This window comes from Onychomys torridus, chromosome 8 (assembly GCF_903995425.1).
Source record: "Onychomys torridus chromosome 8, mOncTor1.1, whole genome shotgun sequence".
Classification (NCBI taxonomy): domain Eukaryota; kingdom Metazoa; phylum Chordata; class Mammalia; order Rodentia; family Cricetidae; genus Onychomys; species Onychomys torridus.
The window spans coordinates 108,573,253-108,594,546 of record NC_050450.1 but is presented as its reverse complement, the minus strand read 5'-3'; the positions used below and the strand labels follow the sequence as shown (position 1 = coordinate 108,594,546).

At 47.6% G+C, this 21,294-nt stretch overlaps 1 protein-coding gene across 3 annotated transcripts in view; it reads right to left on the bottom strand.

Moving 5' to 3' along the window:
* Window positions 1-13,932, bottom strand: part of Aspscr1 (ASPSCR1 tether for SLC2A4, UBX domain containing) — a 39,170-nt gene extending 25,238 nt beyond the window's left edge. Inside the window, exons 1-4 of one of the 3 annotated variants that reach the window (XR_004945650.1) lie at window positions 13,741-13,907; window positions 12,710-12,765; window positions 8,906-9,020; window positions 7,443-7,543 (exon numbers count right to left, since the gene is read on the bottom strand). Coding sequence is in view for 2 of the 3 variants with exons in the window: in XM_036196248.1 (XP_036052141.1) it covers window positions 7,443-7,543; window positions 8,906-9,020; window positions 12,710-12,765; window positions 13,741-13,842 (374 nt within the window). In the remaining variant the exon portion in view is untranslated. Of the gene's footprint in view, window positions 1-7,442; window positions 7,544-8,905; window positions 9,021-12,709; window positions 12,766-13,158; window positions 13,180-13,740 lie in introns of those variants that run through there. The other 2 variants (XM_036196248.1, XM_036196249.1) reach the window with 2 other exon arrangements.
* Between the last annotated feature and the right edge of the window lie 7,362 nt (window positions 13,933-21,294).

Sequence of the window (21,294 nt, the reverse complement as noted above, 5' to 3'; positions counted from 1 at the left end):
CAGGAAGGGGCAGCCAAAATAGCTTCCAGACCTGCCACCCCTGCCTAGCAAGCAGAACTGCCAGTCCTGGTGATGAGACTGGAAGACATCCTCTCATGCACTAGTGGGGACACCATCACACCCACACAGACTTCACAGGGCCTAGACTTGGCTAGACTGAGCCATGGGACATCAAGCCCCAGAATGAGAAATGCACCACCAGGTGGTGGCTAGTGGCTTCTATGGAACATGCTCACCCACATGAGAGATGCCCCAGGCATTAAGTGCTTAGTGGCATCTAGCAAGGTCTCCAAGACCAGCAGGAGTCAGTGTGGCTGGCAGGACACAGATGCCATTGCTGTTGGCTTCAGATGCTTGTTTCACCCTTAGGAGTGAAGAGTCTGGGTATTGAGGGCACTGGATGCTGGGGACAAGCACTGTCTACACCCTTTGTATAAGTCATCTGTTCAGACTTCACTAACACCGGTGTTAATATCAGTGCCGTCAAGAAAAGCGTGGCACTACCATGTCCCCAAATACGAGAATGTCACATACAGGTAAAACCAGCAAAAAACACCAGATCTGTGACTACAGGTAGTATGGCTTCTCTTGGTTTAGGTGCCCTCTGAGGGTAAAGCCATGTCCTTAGAGCACTAGGTGCTGGTGCCCACTGCCACATGACAGTGGAGTCCCATGTGCTCATGTTCTGTCTAGTGGGACCAAGGAGACCCAGACAACTGAGCTACACAAGTCTAAGGAAGGAAGCCTTTTGTCCTACCCAGACAGTTTCAGCCAGAAGCTGAGATGATACCCACTGGGTATACAAACTTACCCTGAATATGGCCACAGGCTTGACCTCAGAGCCCCAGAGGAGTGCTATGCTCACCCACAGTCTTCTCTACAACCTGTCATACCCTGTGCACCCCAAGAATCACCCCGCTCTTCTAAGAGTTGTAGCTAACCACTCAGAGTCAAGAGTGGCAGAGAAAGGGGTGGGCCACATAGTAAGGCCAGGGTGGGACAGAGGGACAGGTGCAAAGGACCCCGTTGAGAAAGGGGAACATCTGAGGACAGGACAAATGGAGTCAGTAGGGGTCCTGGGAGTGTCCAGAATATGCAGCTGGCATCTCTGAGGGCAAGTCCCCTCTGCAATGAGTTCATGAACTTGACATTTACAAAACAAACAAACAAACAAACAAAAAGAACCAAAAAATACAAAAATAACCACTATTCCCAAATAGACTTCAGAGAGTAGCCTTGGGGGCAGAGACAGGCAGAATCTGAACCTGCCTGAATCCTGGGGTGCTCCAAAGCACACCCTTCAGTTCATGTCCTCCCAGCCTCTTACACCCCATCTCCTCTGTCTTACTCAACACTTCCTGGTGGCCACTTGCCTGATGTGACCCGCTGGACTGGCCCTACTGACTACACTCCCATGTGGGCTGTGTGGATAGCCACAGGACCTCAGGACATGTGGTGAATTCTGACTCATAGCAGGATGCCTGGGTAATACTACAAAGCCCCAGGGTCCCTGTCTCTCTCCACACATTATTAATCTCCACTTCTATAGCCTTTGGACACTGTTTTTTCCATTTGTGTCTTGCCTAACCACAGAAGGGGTGCTCCATCATGTGACCATAAAACAAGCACAGGCCCATCTGCATGGCCAGTGATCAGTGCAGCTGTTCACCAGACATCAGGGTTTGGAGCATGGGGCAGCTCAGAGGCAGTGACCCCAGCTACTTTCCTGGTGCCAGAGAAGTAGATAGCAGGCCTGGCCAGTCCCTGAGGCAAGCAACTAGGGCTGGCCAGGGTTCCTAGTAAGACTCTCCAATTTCAAAAATGTCATGCCAGGTCTGGAATGACGGCTCTGCAGTAAGAGCACTTGCTGCTCTTAACAGAGGACCTGGCTTGGGTTTCTATAACCCATATGGTGGCTCACAAGCATCTGTTAACTCCAGTTCCAGAGGAGTTATGGATGTATACCATCTATAACATCCAGCTAGGTGTATGTATACCATGTATGTGTGTGTGTGTGTGTGTGTGTGTGTGTGTGTGTGTTACACACACACACATGCAGAAAACATGAAAAACAGAAATAAATAAATCTTCAAGCCAGGTATGGTGGTACATATGCCTTTAATCCCAGCACTCAGGAAGCAGAGGCAAGAGAAGGCAGACAGATTCTTGAGTTTAAGGCTAGCCTGGTCGAGGACAGGGAAATCTTGTCTCAAATAAATAAATAAATAAATAAACAAACAAATCTTCAAAAGTCTTATACCATAAGTAACCTAAGTTTCAACTGATTACATGTTCAAAGGACAATATTTTTTGTTTGTTTTTGTTTTTCAAGACAGGGTTTCACTGTGTTGTGTAGCCCTGGCTGTCCTGGATCTCACTCTGTATATCAGGGTGGCCTTGAATTCATAGAAATCTGCCTGCCTCTGCCTTCTGAGTGCTGGAATTAAAAGTATGTGCCCCACTCCCTTACTCCCTACCCCCAGCTTCAAAGGATAACATTTTAGGTGTACTTAGTTAAACTTATCAATAGTTAATTATGATTCTTTTTACTTTTCATTAACATGGTTTCTATAAAGACCACAAGACATTCCCAGTGGTCTGGGTGAGGGCAGATCAGGCCAGAAAGACCCACGTTCCAAAGCTATACTACTTCTAGTCTAGAAAGCCACCCAGCGCCCCCAAACACATATACACAAAGCATGCTTTATATACAATATGACAACCAGGGCCCTTCTGTGGGCTGTGGACCTCAGTGCCCAGTCTCTGGCACTCCCACAGGCATGGCACTCAGTATTCCTGGATTCTTCCACCTTCTAGGAAGCATCAAGGAGGTGAATACCTAAAACCTTGGACTCACCACTTGGAACTTGCTTATGCATCAAATCTCCACTGATGAGACTGTTGTTCCTGCTACCAGTCCCTATCCCTCACCGTGAGACTGAAAATGCACCTACCATGAAGCATGAGTAGGTAGCAGCTCAGGTCTGAAAGTTCAGAGCTGGAATTCATGAATGTCTTACCTCTGGGTCCAGTGATTCTATCTCTGAATTTATCCTGAGGGAGGAAACAGGATGGCAGGAAGCTGAGTGTTCCACTCTAGCTCTTGCCTATGCAGGCCACACAATGAGGAGCAAGGCCTGCCAGCACAGTATACAAATCAGGTACAAATGGAAGCTATATCCACTCAGTAGAAAACAACATGCAGGAAGGGACACTATGAGCATCTTCAGGAAAACATTTATGACAATCACAAACAAAAAAGAAAGACCTGATAGCACAGAATGACAGCATGCAAGCATTCAGGAGACTGAGGCAGAAAGAGTCTACACTTGCCGGGTGGAGGTGGTGCACGCCTTTAATCCCAGCACTCGGGAGGCAGAGGCAGGCAGATCCCTGAATTCAAGGCCAGCCTGGTCTACAGAGCGAGGATCCAAGACAGGCAGCAAAACTACACAGAGAAACCCTGTCTCGAGAAAAAAAAAAAAAAGAGAGACCGAGAGAGAGAGAGAGAGAGAGAGAGAGAGAGAGAGAGAGAGAGACAGAGAGACAGAGAGACAGAGAGACAGAGAGAAAGAGAGAGACAGAGACCCTGTCTCAAAAAGTAAAAGAAGTGGCAGTAAGATGGCTTAGGCAGGGAAATGTTTGCCACATAAACATGAAGATCTGAGTCTAGTCCCCCCAGACATCACATAAAAAAGCTGGGTCTCATGGCAAAACCTGTAATACCAGTGCCAGGAGACAGAAACAGGAGGGTCCCTGGGCCTTACTGGCCAGCCAATCTACCTGAATTGGCAAATTCAAGGGGTACACATACACACATACACACGCACGCACACGCACACACACACAGTAAAAATGAGTGAGCTAAGGATATATTAGTGGTAGAACACATGCCTAACTAACATGCACAAAGTCCTAGCTTCAATCCCCAGTATCATGAAAGAAAGCTAGGCATAAATTACTCTGTATCCAATACTCCCATGTTTAAAAAGTATCTATAATATCAATGGGCAGACAGGCCAACTGTCATGGGCCCAGGGGCATTGACCTCACTCAGTGCTGCATATTCTCCTGGATCATGCTATTATCTGTGTCTTCAACTGCACTCAAAGTAGGAATCAACATACCCTGAAAGACATGGACACCAGTGTTTTCTCCTACTTCTTCCAGTTCCCTCAGCTCCTTAGCAGGATACAACCTAAGATACTCAAGGGCATTTCACCTTCATTCTCCTGTGATAAAAGACATGACAATAAAGGAGAAGCAGCCCACTTGACCCTGCACTGAGCCTAGGGGGACACCCAAGAATAGCACCTTGGTTCTCAGGCATTTTCTCTGGGCCTTGCATATTTCCTGACATCTTTACACAGCTATTTTGTTTTATCTGTACTCACCCCTAATGCTCCTTGAGGAAACTTGCCCCAGCACCCCAGCACCCCAGCACCCCAAAGTCTGTAATCTCCTTCCTTGGAGACCAGCAGCTTCTTACAGAGATACGCAGAGTGAACTTGGGAACATCCACATCTAGGGTTGCCTGTTCTATCCTCACTCTTCTATGACACCCTGGCAAGAGAAAGAATTCTAGCACAAGAATATCTTCAAGGCACTACTCTGTCCTACACGGGGGTTCCAAGCCTGTCCTCCTTGTGAAGTCAACAGAATCATTTCTGTCCCCAGATCCTACATTTCACAACATCCCTTAAGGGATCTCTGCCTACTGGCCGTGTCTATACAAGCCTCTCAGTCAGGGCCACTGTGTCTTCATCTCTGGAAAGCTCTCTGTTGCAGCCAGGCCCTGTCTGGAGCCTCCATTCTCTGGACCTGCTTTTCAGTGAGTGACTTGACACAGAAGGCTGAGCAACCCCACTGACCCTGAGTGATCTGCTCTCAGCCTCCATGAGTACGGAGCTTCAAGCAGCCCGACAGTAGCCAGCAGTAAGATGCCAAGCCAGGCCCAAGCATTGGCCTAGGTCTGCTCTGTCAGTCAATACCCACAACCACCATAGGGAGGAGCCCATGTAGTTGCAGCAGTGCTCTGGCAGGTGACCTGCAATTGTGGCTGAGGACAAGCTGAGGTGGCCCCAACTGCTGCTGTGTTCCTACATTCCAACAATTCCTTCACACCTTAGCCTCCCAGCCTCCCAGCCTGCCTGCCTGCCTGTCTTCTTCCTCCCTTGTTTTTGGAGACAAGGTCATGCTATATAGCCCAAGCTGGTATGTAACTCACTGTGTAACCCAGGCTGGCTTCAAATTCCCAAGCCTCCTGCCTCAGTGTCCTGAATTATGGGCATAAGCCATGCCTAGCAGAAGAATGCATTTTTTTTGTGTGTGCCCTCATGCATATACACGTTACCAGGCATCAAATTCAGGGCCTTAAACACACTTGGCAAGTGCTCCCTGTGGTATTGTGTTCCCAAAAATATTGTGCAGGTAATAAACTTATCTGGGGTCACTAGAACAGAGCCACAAATGGTGGCTAGAAAATGGGAAGAGTAAGCCATAGCAGAAGTTGGGCTGTGGTGGCGCACGCCTTTAATCCTAGCATTTGGGAGGCAGAGCCAGGTGGATCTCTGTGTGTTCAAGGCCACTTTAATCCCAGAAACCCAGCCTTTAATCCCAGGGAGTGATGCAGAAAGTAGAAAGATATATAAGGCGTGAAAACCAGGCACCAGAGTTAGTTAAGCATTTGGCTGGTTTAGCATTCAGGCTTTGGAGCAGTACAGTTCAGCTGAGATTCATGTGGAGGAGGACTCAGAAACTTCCAGCCTGAGGAAACAGGATCACCTGAGGAACTGTCCAGGTGAGGTAGCTGTGACTTGTTCTGCTTCTCTGATCTTTCAGCATTCACCCCAATAACTGGCCTCAGGTTTGATTTTATTAATAAGAACTTCTAACAATCCTGCTACAGCTCCCCACTGAACTACACCCACAGCCTGAGTGATCCTTTCTAACCAGTGTGTCTATGATCTCACCAGCACTCTAAGGACATGACAGGTCCTAGAGTTCCTGTCTAACACAGCCACCGACTCTCCCTGGCCATCACAGGGTCTCATATTTACATAGCTGCTCACACTTGACTCAACTCATTTTTTTGTTTGTTTGGTTGGTTGGTTTTTTGTTTCTTTTGTTTTGGTTTTTGGTTTTTTGAGACAGGGTTTCTCTGTGTAGTTTTGGTGCCCATCCTGGATCTCACTCTGTAGACCAGGCTGGCCTCAAACTCACAGAGATGCGCCTGGCTCTGCCTCCCAAGTGCTGGGATTTTTTTTTTTTAAAGATTTATTTATTTATTATGTATACAGTGTTCTGCCTACATATATGCTTGGTGGTTGCTGGGAATTGAACTCAGGACCTCTGGAAGAGCAATCAGTGCTCTTAACCACTGAGCCACCTCTCCAAGTCCCTCAACTCAGTGTTAAATCTACTTCAGACCTGGCTTAAATTCCCACTGCCACTAGGGCTGTTGACACCAGTGTCTTAGAGAACAGAACCTGTAGACCTTGCACCATCATCCATAGGGACAGCTCAGCATTTCCTGTCCACCGTAATCAGGTTTTGCTACAGCAAGGCATCCTTCACCTGTGGGGCCACCACAAGAATCAGATTCAGTCACTCTCCTACACACACAGAGCACTGTACCAGGCCACATCTCACTGGCCTGACACATTAGCTTACTTTGTCCTCACACTGCCATGGCACAGATGAGGCCACAGAGACCCAAAAATGGCAAGCAACTCACCCAACGCTGTACAGCAAATACTATTCCTTCTATTCTGCTTGTTAAGACCTTTAAAGTAGACAGACTTGCAGGGGAAGGGGGTGACGCCTGTAATCCCACCACTCAGGAGGCAGAGGGAGGCAGATCTCTGAGTTCAAGGCCCACCTGGTCTACAGAGCAAGTTCCAGTACAGCCCAGGCTACATAGAGACCCTGTCTCGAAAAAGAAAAACAACAACAAAAACCCCAAAAACCAGACAGACTTCCACCCTACAAAGAAAACTTAAATACTATTTTACATACTTCAGAATAACATTTAAACTATTAACCAACAAGAGCTGACAAACCCATATCAGGAAGACTCTTTTGTATAAAGGAATGTCACAGCAACAAGTAGTTAGTGGCCTTTTGCTCATTCTAATCAAGGTTCCCCAAAACACAGATCTTACACAGGCATGGGGAGATAGATCCCATATCTCATTTCCTTTGCTGCTCATCAGTTCTTGGGGTCTTTGGGGTTCCCCACAAAGATGGAGGAACGCTCTTTTTGGAGGACAAGAGGCCAGCAGGCCTGGAAGCTGAGCTGCCAATACCTTCAAATGCACATCTCCAGTCAATCAGGACTGCAAAAGCCAAAGAGCTAGGGCTCTGCAGAAGCACAGTGTGGGTTTCAGGCCTCTGCCAGGAGGGGGCGGGAAAGAGCCTGGGATCTGCCTGCCAGTGCTCACCTGGTCTGTACAAAATGGCTGAGAAGCTCCCAAAGGGTCTGGCGGGAACAAAAAGTGTCCTGCAACCTGGAGCCATCATCCAGCTGTAATGCAATTCGAATCTGGAGAGGTAAGAGGTTAACCCCGAATTAGGAAGAAACACACTATCCCAGCAGACCCAGATTCCTAGAGTCAGGCCCTCCCCACCTCCTGGGCACCCATACTGAGGAGGGGTGTGATACTTGAGGGGACTTCCCAGGAGGGCTGTATCATCAAGTTCATGAACACCTTTATGCAAGCTGCACATTAGTGAGCCCTCATGGAAACGTCCCCTTTACCACTACCCCAGTTGCAGACAGCACCAGTGTAGCCTCTCTGGGACACCAAAGATGAGTTGCTTCCCAACCCAGCCCCCAGCATCCTGTGAGATATGAACACTTAGTTAAGATGTCACCAACTTCAAGGTAGTTACACAACACAGAGGACTAATACTTGGTGCTTTCTCAATTTTTATTTATTACTGAGCATACCACGTTATATGTCTCATAGCAACCACATCTTCAACGAAGAACACATGAGCTACAACCCAAAGTGAAGAAAGCCCCCTAGTCCCCACAGCAGTGTCCTCAACCTTCCTAATGCTGCAAGCCTTTAATACAGTTCCTCATGTTGGGCTGACCCCCAACCATAACATTATTCTGTTGCTAGCCCAGGCGGTGGTGTCACACGCCTTTAATTCCAGAAGTTGGGAGGCAGAGGCAATCGGATCTCTGTGAGTTCAAGGCCAGCCTAGGATACAGAGTGAGTTCCAGGACAGGCTTAGGCTCCAAAGCTACACAGAGAAATCCTGTCTCAAAAAATTAAAAAATAAAATAAAATTATTCCATTACTACTTCATAACTGTAATTTTGTTACTGTTAAGAATTATAATGTAAATATCTGATATGCAGGATATCTGATATGCGACCCCTGTGAAAAAGTCATCTGACCCCCTCAAGGGGTTGCAACTTACAGGTTGAGAATTACTGCCCTAGATCATGTCAGCAAGTGGGCAAAGCTGCAGCTGAGGCACAGCAAGAGCTCTAGGGAGGCTGACAGAAAAGCAAGTGTCTGTCAGCCATGTCCATACAGCAGCTCAGGAACTCTGACCAGAAACATCCAGCTGGCAGGAAAAGCTACCAACAAACCCCAACAAAACCAAAACAATAAAAAAGAACAACAACAACAACAAAAAAAACCTACATAATGAAAGAAAGTTTTGACTCCCAGTCTTGCGTTATTCAAATAGGAAATGTAGCTTTGGCTTAACTAAGGCAGGCAGAATTGATCACAGGACTTGTCTCAACCCCTCCAACCCTTTCTCAGGCCCATGAGCAAAGCTTCAGCATATTTTCCACTAAGTCCACTGCAGTACTATCCCATGCTGCACAGTCCCAACAGAGATAGAGAAGCAGTACCACTGTGTTTCACAACTAGGCACCTACCATGTTCTCAGGCCCCTCACGGCTCCGGGACACAGGCACCATCTCCAGTTTGGCATTGTTAGGCAGGTTGGCAAATCTCCACTGGAGAGAGAGGTCAAGCACGGTCCTCTGAAACCTGCACAACAGACACAGCCATACACTGCCCTGAAAACACAGCCCCATGCCTACTATTCCCTCAGCCACAAGAGCAGAAAGTTAGGACCTGGAGAAACAAAAGGCAAAGTCTCGGACTACAGGGACCTTTAGAGAGGCACAAGACTGCAGGGATAAGAACTGGAATACAACGGATGCGCCTATGCAAAGGTGGGAGCACCAAGAGATACTGTAGCAGATACTGGCTCAAGAGCTGACGCTCAGAAAGTTGTCTCAAGGGAATGTGGCTCAGCTGATGGAGTGCTTGCCTAACATGTATGAAACCCTGGGTTCAATTACCAGTATTGTCAATCCTGGTTATGTTAGCCCATGCCTGTAATCCCAGTACTTAGAAGGTAGACAAAGAAGGATGGGGAGTTAAAGATCATCTTGATTGTGTAGATAATTGGAGACCAGCTTAGACTTTTTAAAACCTTGACACATAAAAGGCCCTACATGATGGGTGACAAGTTGGTAAAAGAAGAGAATGACTCCAGCAAGTTGTCCTCTGACCTCCACAAGCATGTGTGGCACATATCTACCATACACAATTTATATATAAAATATAAAGAAAAAAGAGGGGGCTAGAGAGATGGCTCAGAGGTTAAGAGCACTGACTGCTGTACCAGAGGTCCTGAGTTCAATTCCCAGCAACCACATGGTGGCTTACAACCATCTGTAATGAGATCTGGTGCCCTCTTCTGGCCTGTAGTCATACATGCTGTATACATAGTAAATAAATAAATCTTTAAAAAAAAAAAAAAAGAAAGAAAGAAAGAAAGAAAGAAAGGAAAAAGAAAGTTGTCTCAAGCAAGACCAAAGAAAGTTCACCAGACGATCCTCTGTCATTCCAGCTGCCAAAGTTGCTCTGGCATAGGCAATATATACCAGCCGAAGAAACCCTGTTCCCATCACTCCTGCATGTTGCTATCCAAAGGAGCATGAAACAAGTATAGGAGGAAACCGTACAATAACCGCCTCTGGATGAACAGCCCAGTCCAATGTCCTTAAAGGAATTCAGAGTGAGACCAGACAAGATACAAAGTCACATTAGCCATTACCTCTCTGTCTACATCCTGAAGGGTTAGTGTACAGGAAGGCCTGAAGAGAGCTCAATGCCTCCCAATCAGTAAAGAAAGGCCAATGTGGACCCCCTTGGAGGACAAGGCAAACCTAAAACCTTTGGGTCCTCAACAGGGAGGCGCTAAGGCCTCAGAGGGGCTTCAAACATACGGTTTCTCAGAATCACCAAAGGAACAAGAGATCTGGAAGTGTCAGCAAAGACTCAGGCATTATCTTGGAAATAGCCTCCAAGATGTTTGCCATCTCCAGACAGCTCAGCTCAAAACTGGAAAGTTCAATGACAGTTCGGGCCACACAAAGGTGACATTTGGATCTTAATGCATGGCTCCTGGCATCCCATTATGGGTCAACAAGAAGAGCAGGCAAGAAGGGAAGAACCTTGCTCAATGCCATCTCTGCGGAAAGGGCTGCAGCCTCCACCCAGCGGCCTTCCTCACCTTGTTCCTTCTCACCCTGACTCTGTTAGGTCCCAATGTTAGGATCCTGTGCACGTGCAGCTTGGGGTCTTGCGTCTTACATCATCGGAGGTGCTGGCGACTACGTCGTCACCCAACTGCACCTTAAAAAGCCAGACGCAAACCCCCACCCTCTCTCTGTTCTCTGCTCTCTCTGCTCTGCTCCCCACTTCCCTCCCTGACACAACCGTGGCTTTTCCGGCCGGTGACCAGTGTCACCAACCAGTGCCGTTTGTCTTTCGCCCAGACTCTCTGGGAGTAAGAACAACTGTCCACCCACAGTTCACTGTCTGAGAAAAGTGCCAGCCCACAACTCTGAAAACACACAGCTACACGACCTTGCCTGGGGACCTACATAGGCCACTTGAGAACTGCTGGAGGACAACAGGGCCCTGAGCTCTATTTTAATGAACATTTAGGAGGAAACTACAGAACCAGATAGGTAAATTTGTGTAAAAGACTATTTTTGAATACAGAAAGTGACTAGCCCGACATTATAAATGCAAGACACTGTTGGAAATAACAGTTTTTGGGAGTGTGACCTATTTATAAAGCCTAAGGGTGTTTGGAAAACTGAGAAAGAGCCAGGTGTGGTGGCATACACTTTTAATCCCAATACTCAGGAGGTAAAGGCAGGAGGATCTCTGTGAGCTCAAAGCCAGTCTGGGCTACATAGTGAGACCCTCTCTCGCAAAAGAAAAAGAAAACAGAGAGATAAAGTAGAACTGAGAATGAGACATTGTTGATCCTAATCCCCAACAGAGGCTCAAAACTGCAAGCTGCCACAGAAAAGGCAAACCAGGAGAGCAGGCCCAAGAACCCACAGCAATGGGTGGAGAGGAAAGGCCGCCCAGTTCACAGCCAGGCACCAGCCAGGGCAGTGGCAGCACTTCTTAAACACACTGCAGTCAGTGGATGGAAAGGAGAGACTAGAGCAAAGCTAATACAGCGTTGTAGAGGAACTGACTCAAATTAGTCATTGCTCCAACCAGACACCATTATGGGGCCAGGGGCAGGTTAAAGAATCAGAGCTGGTACAAAGCTTTGTGGCAGGATACTGCAGGACAGCTTAGCCACTCAAAGCACATGTTCTGTGATTCCTAGATAACCAGCATGGGAGCCTGAAGTGGCCTGATACAGGTATCTTTTGAAAGAAACTTCTTCCAAGAAAGCTTATAATGCAGTGTGGGAAAGGCCAGGAGAGTGGGCTCTTGCGTTAGGACAACGATGCTGCGAAAACATGTCTCTACTGTGAAAAGCTATATATGAGATGCATCCCTCCTCTGGCGTTAGACCGGAGGGCCTGGTGAAAGCTCTGCCCCTCTCTTTGTACCAATGCACCCACACAGAGAGCAGACACGGAAGAACTACAGTGGCTAGGAGGGTGATAATCCGTTTACAGGTTTCTACCCATTTCTCCACAACCAGGTCTTTGTCCCAAGAGCGCCACCAGGAACTTACACACGCCAAGGAGATAAAATCTCATCCTGTAAGACAATGCTCCCCAAAAGATACATCACTGTTCTTGCTCCTAAGACCTGTGAAATAACCTTATTTGGTACAAGTATTTATGAATGTTAAGAGAGTAAATTAGCCAGGCAGTGGTGGCACACCTTAAACCCCAGCACTTGGGAGGCAGAGGCAAACAGATTTCTGTGAGTTCGAGGCCAGCCTGCTCTACAGAACAAGATCCAGGACAGGCACCAAAACTACACAGAGAAACCCTGTCTCAAAAAACCAAAGAGAGAGAGAGAGAGAGAGAGAGAGAGAGAGAAATTAAAATGAGGTCACCCTGGATTACCCAGAGGATCCTAAACCCAGTGACTTGTGTCCTCATAGCAGACCAAGAGAAGGCCATTTGAAGACCAAGCAGAACTGTAGCAATGCAACCACAAGCCAAAGAACACCTGGACAACCAGAAGCTAAAAAAGATAAGAAGACCTTGCGCTTAAAACATTCAGAGTACAGCCATACTGACACCTAGATTTTGGACTTTGTGTCCAAAACTGGGTAGGAATAAACTTCTTTTAAACTACCCAGGGGGCTTTTCCAAAGCAGAGACAGTGAGTGTGTGTGTGTAGAGAAAAGCACCAGACGGACTGAGAAGCCCACAGCCAAGCCTGGGTAAACTCACTTCAGATCGTATTCACTGGGGTCGAAGTCTTGCCGCCGGCATGTGTCCTCCAGTACCTAGGGGATGATGAATGGACAGTAAAACCTATGTGTACCAAAGAACTCATATGGCAGGCACACAAGCCAGCCCACCAAACATCCCACTCAACAGGTCCAAGGAAACTGTGCCTGCAAATTCTGTCCAGGTTTCCTCTTCCTGCAGGGAACTCCTTCCTGACTTACTCCCCAAACTGTGGCACAGCCTGTCCATCCCTGGTCCCATGTTCTGGGTTCTAGATGGCCTCTAGCCAGATATCACCTGCCTTACAAGGACTACTTTGTGTCTCTAGCAATCTTGTGGACTGACAGCCTCTGTTCAACTGCTGCATGACCCGAATCTTCCTCTGTATGAGCCCAACTCCAAATGGGTCCTGCCAGAGGGTTATGGGGCTGTATTAAGTATGGCAGAACCTTATTTTTGAACTGTGTGCCCCTCTCTGTGGGCTTCTGACACAGATATGAATAGTGTGCGCTTCTGCAACCTTAACAGCAGTGGTTCAGTAAGTAGGTGTAATCCATACGAGGTCACAAGCGGCAACAGGCAAAAGCAGTGAATGACTTAGCAAAATTCACTTCCGGGCACACAGACAAGGCCGATCTAGGGTCCGGAAGGACGCCCCTGAGCAGAGCAGGCAGGGACGCCACTTCTCCTGGTGATCGAGAAGACTGGATTCGGACAAGCGCCATAGATTCTGGGTCTCCAGTAGCACGACCCTGTTAATGAGGTCCCTAGACCAAGGTGCTCAGTACAGGTACCTCCGAGGGTACCGCCCCGCCCCCGGGACGCAGCCCGAGCATCTGCGCCTCAGCCACAGAATGGGGCGGGCAGCCGCGCGAAAGGCACTCATTGGCTGCCTCAAGCACCGCCTACCAAGGCCCGGTCCCGCCCCCCAAGCCTGGGAGCAACCGCAGGGGCGGGCCCGGGCACGGCGACCTCGGGCTGGCCGGCCGTCCACCCCTCCGCCCGTTCCCCACCCGAGCTGATGGCCGCACCTGCAGCAGTACGGTGCTCGGTGTCACCTTCACCGTGTGGCGCCGCCCGTTTGGGGCCAGCACCGACACCGCGGAGCCCCCGCCGCCCGCCGGGGCCGCCATCTTCCGCTCACGTGACCGCGGCCGGCTCGCCTCAAACAACTTTATCCGCAACAGCCGGGACGCACAGCCACGCGGCCTCGGGGGCGGGGCCGACTCGCTTCCGGGCCCCGCCCCAGACTCCGCCCTCGGCACCCTGGTTATGTCCCTGGCTCGGCCTGCGTGCGGAACAGCCGGGTAGGCTAGTCCTGCAGCGTGGCCTAAAGGGCTCTTCCATGGAAGGGACACACTTCGCTCAGTGGCACTGTCTCTTCATCCCGCGTCACATGGTCCCAGGATATTTCACGCTCTGGAGGATGCATGCAAGAAAGCTATGCTGCCTGCGGCCTGCCTGGGGTCCTGCAGGCACCTGTCTGACACCAAGTGTGATATGCCCACACCGTAGTTGGCCTTCTTTGTACCTACTCCGATGAACACTGATCCTGCCTGCCCCACCTTCTCAAATATCCCAGTGATCATTATCTTAACATGGTGACAAGCATCCCTGTGCTGGTCTTCCCCAACTACTTTTTGAAAATTATTTTGTTAGACCGGGTGTGGTAACACATGCACTTGGGAGGTAGAGACAGGCTGAGTTCAAGATCAGTCTGGTCTCCAGAGCAAGTTCCAGCACAGCCTGGGCTACACGGAGAAACCCTGTCTTGAAACATTAAAAATAATAATAATTAGTTATTTTTATGTATTTGTTTTTTTACTGTGTTTATGTGAAAGAGGAGGTAAGGCATGCCATGGTGCTTATGTGCATGTCCGAGAACTTGCCAGAATCTGTTTTCTCCTTCCACCTTGTGGAGCTAAGGGATAAAATTCAGGTTATCAGGCTTGGAGGCAGGCACCTTTCTTTACCTGCTGAGCCATCTTGCTGATTTCAGGCCCTCTCTTGACTTGCCACCGTGCTTGGAAGGGGAATGAAATGCTTGTGGTTCTTAGAATTGTAAAGATCTCTAAGACAGAGTGAAGAAATTGGCACACACCCCAGAAACAGTGAGTGAGCCACAGTTTTTACTTGGGCTCAGGTGCCTGGTGGACTTCCCCTGGCCAAGTCCCATGCTGAACAAGGGCTACCAAGGAACCCACTGCAGCCCTGAGGTGCCAGGTCAGGGTGGTAGCTGGCCTCACATGCTACAGACTACAAACACCAGATCTGGAAAAAGCAGACTTCCATGATTCTCCAGTCATGGACCAGCCTCAGCCCCCAACACATGGACATCATTTGTACATGTCTCCCTGCACCTCTGATATCCTAGACTTAGCTAACTCTTAAATACCATTCTGAACCACTGCTCAGCTGTCTAGCTCTGGCCATGCCACATGCCCATCGGCTTGATTATCTACACCTGTGCCACAGTATCCTGGCAGAGTTCAGGTGCACAGTAGAAGTCTGGAGGACCATGTGCAAACATTTGTCCTTGCTTAAGCTTGTGACACCGTATGTGAGTGCTGTCATGCCTTCACATGAATGATACATCTGTGTTACACCTGTATATTGACAAATATGGACACCACCTTGTGCATGAGGAAAAGAATGTTAAAGTCTATGTTCTATGCAAACTCAGACTTTCACTGAGCTTTGTGCTTTGCCTGATCTGTTTGACAAGTTTCTTTTGATTTTTTGACAAATTAGAATTTTTTTAAAGAACTCAAACCTGTTTTCGTTCAATTGTTCCACAGTTAGACTCCTCTGGCAGCACATTTAGAGCACTGAGGTGACAAGCATGTCAGACCCTCAGCAGATACAGGGCATCAGTTTGTCCCCAAAGTGAATTTGTGAAATTGGTGAAGTTAAGGTCAGAGTCCTCCACAGTCAAGGTCCTCTGTTCCTGGTGGAGTGAGTAAATCAGCTCTGGGCTTATTCTTTAAGACTACAAATGTCATTTTTTTTTTTCCAAAATCTATTTATGAAGCAGTTTTAGCATTGATTGATGAATGAATTCTTTTTATTTCCTTGACAGTTTGTCCTGGCTAGTTTTATGTCAACTTGACACAAGCTGGAGTCATCTGAAAGGAGGGGCCTCAGTTGAGAAAATGTCTCCATAAGGACCGACTGCAGGGCATTTTCTTAATTAGTGATTGATGTGGGAGGGCCCAGCCCATTGTGGTGGTGTTATTCCTGGGCCGGTGGTTCTCAGTTCTGTAAGAAAGCAGGCTGAGCAAGCCACAAGGAGCAAGCCAGTAAGCAGCACCCTCCATGGCCTGTGCATCAGCTCCTGCCTCCAGGTTCCTGCTGGGTTTGAGTCACTGTCCTGACTTCAGTGATGGACTATGATGTAGAAGTGTAAGCCAAGTAAACCCTTTCCTCCCCAACTTGCTTTTTGGTCATGGTGTTTCATCACAACAATAGAAACCATGACTAAGACAACAGTATTGGAGCTTCATTGCAGAACTTCACACATGCTACACAAATGCTCTGCCACTCACCAACAGCCCCAACAACATATGTTGTTTTATGATAGAGTCTTGCCAAGTTGCCCAATCTGGCCTCAAACTAGGATTACAGGCTCATTTTAACATTTATGGCTGCAAAATTATGACTTTTTGAATTATCATTCTACCTTTATTAAATATTTTTCCATGAAGAAACACTGCACCTGAAGGCTGGAGAGATGGCTCAGAGGTTAAGATCACTGGCTGCTCTTCCGGAGGTCCTGAGTTCAATTCCCAGCTGCAAGCATATATGTAAGCAGAGCACTGTATACATAATAAATAAATAAATAAATAAATAAATAAATAAATAAATAGGAAAGAAACAATGTACTTGCGGGGCCGCACACTCGCGGGAGGCAGAGCCAGGCAGATCTCTGTGAGTTCGAGGCCAGTCTGGTCTACAGATCGAGACCCAGGACAGACACCAAAACTACACAGAGAAACCCTGTCTCAAAAAAACAAAAACAAAAAGAAAAAAAGAAAAAGAAACATTGTACCATTTGGCAGTGGTAGTATATGCCTTTAATACCGGTACTTGGGAAGCAAAGGCAGGCAGATCTCTGTGAGTTTGAAGCCAGCCTGGTCTATAGAACAAGTTCTAGGACAGCCAGTGCTACATGGAGAAACCCTGCCTTGAAAAACAAACAAACAAAAAAAATGTGTTTGTTATTTGTTGTTCTGTTTTGAGACAGGGTCTCATGTAGTCCAGAATGGTCTTGAACTGTTGATCCTTCTGACTGCCAGGACTAGGTATGTGCTACCATCCTCAACGGTTTGTGACCATTGCCAGCTTGGAGCTCACTCTGTAGACCTGCCTGAACTTTAATTAGTGGTGATCCTCTTGCTTTGGCCTCCAAGAACTGAGGTTACAGGTGTGTGACAACACATTTGGCTCAATTTTTGTATTGTTTCAATTGAAAGAGCTGGGAGGTGGTGGCACATGCTTTTAGTTCCAGACCTCCGGAAGCAGAAGCAGGTAGATCTCTGAGATCAAGGCCAGCCTGGTCTATAAAGTGAATTCTAGGCCAGCCAGGGCTACGCAGAAAAATACTGTCTAAAAAAAAAAAAAAACAAACAAACAAGCTGGGCATGGTGGCACACGCCTTTAATCCTAGCACTGGAGAGGCAGAAGCACTGGGATCTCTGTGAGTTCGAGGGCTACAGAGAACTCTGAAAAACAAAACAAAACAAAAAATTTATAAGAACAATGTAAAATAGTACAAAAAACATCTTTTAACCAGATTAATAAACTGATTATGATTGTATACCACTCTCCCAGAGGATCTGAGTTTAATTCCTAGCACCCATGTCAGGCAGCTCACAGCCCCCTGTAACTCAAGTTCCAAGGGATTCAACACCCTCCTCTGGCCTCTAAAGGCAGCTGCATGCATATGGCATATACTCCCACAGACACACACAAACACACATAACGTAAACAAAAGTAAGAAAGAGTGAGTTACTGGATTGTGCCTCTTTGTCACTATGAATACTTCTTGAATGCCTGTTTCCTAGGGACAAGGACATTTTCTAATAGACAAAACATGAAATAGACTGGGCTTGGTGGTACGCTTGGGAGGCAGAGGCAGGAGGACCTCTGTGAGTTCGAGGTTTCACAACCTGGTCTGTGTGGTGGGTTCCAGGTGAAATTGAGAGACTCTGTCTCAAAAAAAAAAAAAAAAATCTGTGTCTTTCAACATAAGTTCTCTCCTGCAGTAGGAATGCTTGTGTTCAGTTACAGTACTTTTTCATCTTCTCTGTTTTGTTATGTTTTTTAGTTTTTTTTTTTTTTAAGACAGTGTTTCTCTGTGTAGTTTTGGTGCCTGTCCTGGATCTCACTTTGTAGACCAGGCTGGCCTCAAACTCACAGAGATCTCCTCGCTCTGCCTCCTGAGTGCTGGGATGCTGGGATTAAAGGTGTGTACCACCACCACCTGGCTTCATCTTCTCTGTTTTAAGATATGCTGCAGAGATAGAGGTGTAGCTCAATGGTAAAGTACTTGCCTAGCATTTGCAAGATCTGGAGTTTGAGCCTTAGAAATCCAAAAATATAAATAAATAAAATTTAAAAAAATAATAATGTGAGAGATGTAACAATCCCACCACTAACAACAGTAAAGAAAGCACAGCCAGGCACAGTGGCAGAGGCAGACGAATCTCTGTGAGTTCAAGGCCAGCCTGGTCTACAGAGTGAGTTCCAGGACAGCCAGGCTACACAGAGAAACCCTTCTAAAAAAAAAAAAAAAGAACAAAGGAAGGAAAGGAAAGCTGAGCTGGTACAATGATACATACAAGCCCAACACCCTGAATTCAATCTCCAAAACCCACTGTGGAAGGAGAGAACCAAACCCCAAAATTATCTTCTACCTTTGCATGTACACTGTGGCTCCCTCACAAGTACATATTTACACATACCTGTCTATAGTCTATAATCCCAGCACATGGAAGGCAAAACCAGGAGCATTAAATCTGAGGACAGCCTGGGCTACCTAGCAAGTTCTAGACAGCCAGATCTATATAGGAAAACAATGCCCCAACAAAAACAAAGATGGGCCAGGCATGGTGGGACACACCTTTAATCCCAGCACTCCAGAGGCAGAGCAGAGGTAGACACATATATGTAGTTTCAGGCCTGCCAGGGCTATAAAGTGAGCCCTTATCTCAAAAAGGTGTTTTTTTTGTTTTTTGTTGGTTTTTTTTTTTAATGTGGAGCTAAGTATCGAACCCAGGGCCTTGCACTTGCTAGGCAAGCGCTCTACCACTGAGCTAAATCCCCAACCCCGACACACGCTTTTAATCCCAGAACTCAGAAGGCAGAGGCAGGAGGATCTCTGTGAGTTCAAGGCCAGCCTGGTCTACAGAGTGAGTTCCAGGACAGCCAGGGCTACACAGAGAAATCCTGCCTCTAAAAACCAAAAAGAAGATTTTTTTTTCTGATGCAGAGATTTAAGTATAAAACAAGACTTGGGGCTGGAGAGATGGATCAGCAATTAAGAGCACTGTCTGTTCTTCCAGAGGTTCTGAGTTCAGTTCCCAGCAACCACATGGTGGTTCATAACCATCCATAATTCGATCTGGTGCCCTCTTCTGGCCTGTAAGCATACATGCAGACAGAATACTGTATACATAATAAAGAAATAAATTAATTAATTAAAAAAACCCAAGACTTAAGTTGACCCATTTTTTCCCACTCATAATCACCTCATAAAAAGCCATTTTTTCTTCTGTAGCCTTTGTTTCTCTTTGCCAAAACAAGCAAATATGTATGTCGGATGCTTGGAGGACCCACCAGTAGCTTCCTATTAGCTTTTTAGCCTCCTTTGTTCTTTCCTCTGTAGCCCATCTGCAGCAGGATGGACAGCAGTGGCTCAGGGTCTCTCAGTCAGTGGAATGACTGAACCAAGACCACCAACTCAAGATTTGACACCTAGCTGAGAAGCACTCCTGTCTAGGTCCCTGTACCCAACTCAGGATCAGGTGAAAGAATGCCCATCTGAACCATCTGGTGCTCAGAGCTGTCCATGTTTCAGTGAGTGGCTTACAGGCAGGGCAGATACCTGGTCAAGTAATAATCTCAGGTCCTGTTTGATATGCAAAAGAGATCATTAAGTATACCTAATATCTTAAGTTGCCATGGGTCAGGCTGCCAGAATAATCAATGCACTGCCTGGGGACCTGTTCAGACTTAGTTGTCTCTTCTGAGAGGAGAGGCCTCCTCCCAGCTGCTCTAGGGTCCTTTACTGAAAGAAGAAAGTGGCTGAGGAGCTGAATCTGCTCCTCAGCCCCATCTACCTCTGCCTCTGTGCTTTAACTACTTCTGAGAACGAATTCAGCATCCTTTTTGAGGATACCTTCCTTCTATTGCCAGGCCACGGCCCTCCTCCTTTCCCCTGCCAACAGCTAGACAGCTATTCTAAGGATCTGCTTTGAATTAAAAGTGGTATAGCCCTTTAAGAGAAGCATCCGCAGCCTCCAGCGCTGAAAGGTTCCCAGTGGCAAGATCTGAGGGTTTGTTTCTGCCTCCTCAGAGGCCACGTGCAAGGATCACAGGATTGGAAGGAGGGAGCTGGAGGTCACATGGCAACCAGCCTCTTTGGCCTGTAGAGCCTACTGCTTCAGGCACCTGGGGGCCAGCAACTGGACAGTTAAGGCTTTGGTACCAGCTTATGTCTCTTACAACATCTGATAGCAACTCTGCCCTTACCGTCAGGACTTATACTAGGCATCTCAGGGTGCTCCAGAAGCACCCCAAGAAGTTCCGCAGATAAACAGAGAGCCCCTCCCAGAACTACACCCTTCCTCCCCAGCTTGGAAATGTGGCCACACCCTAATGACCCTCTTGAGTTAGCCATGTCACTGCAAGCCAGCACCCAACAGGGTCCTCCCACTGGACTGTCTGCCAAGCAGAGAAGTGGGGCAGGGCAGCCCTTAGCTGCAGAGGTCCTGGTTGAAACAGGTACTGCCAAAAACATCAGTAGGGTCCAAGGCACCTCAGTGGTCTGAGCTGCTCACACTGGGGCACCCCTATACAGCTGTGTTCACCACTGAGGGGCAATAGGGCCTCAGTTCTTGGCTCTAAGAACTCTCAAGCTCCCAATGAAGGAACTGACTCCTAGGATCAGGGATACAGCTCTTTCTGCCAAGTGACTTCAAGACTACTCACATACTGCCTACAGATGGCCACCTGTTTTCCAAGAGCCAGAGCTGAAAGTCTCAGAGAAAAGTCCCCAGTGTCAAGCAGAAGAGCTTATCATCCTTGAGGAGGCTGGGACTGACCCAATGTCCCTGTTCCCTTTCACACTCTCAAGTTCAGGCTAAGATGGTCATCTGACTCTCAGCTACCCACCCCACTGCTGCTGGTGAGTTGCTTTCCTCAGGGCAAGGAGGAATACGCTAATGTGTAGGGGTAAAGAGGTGAAGGCTTTGGGGGAAACGAAAAGAGGTTTAGTTTCAGGAGCCTTGTGGCTTTGAGCCCTGGCCCAGACTGAGAGCTAGAGGTGGGATCTTAGCTAATCCTTCAGAACTTCCCCTCAGTGC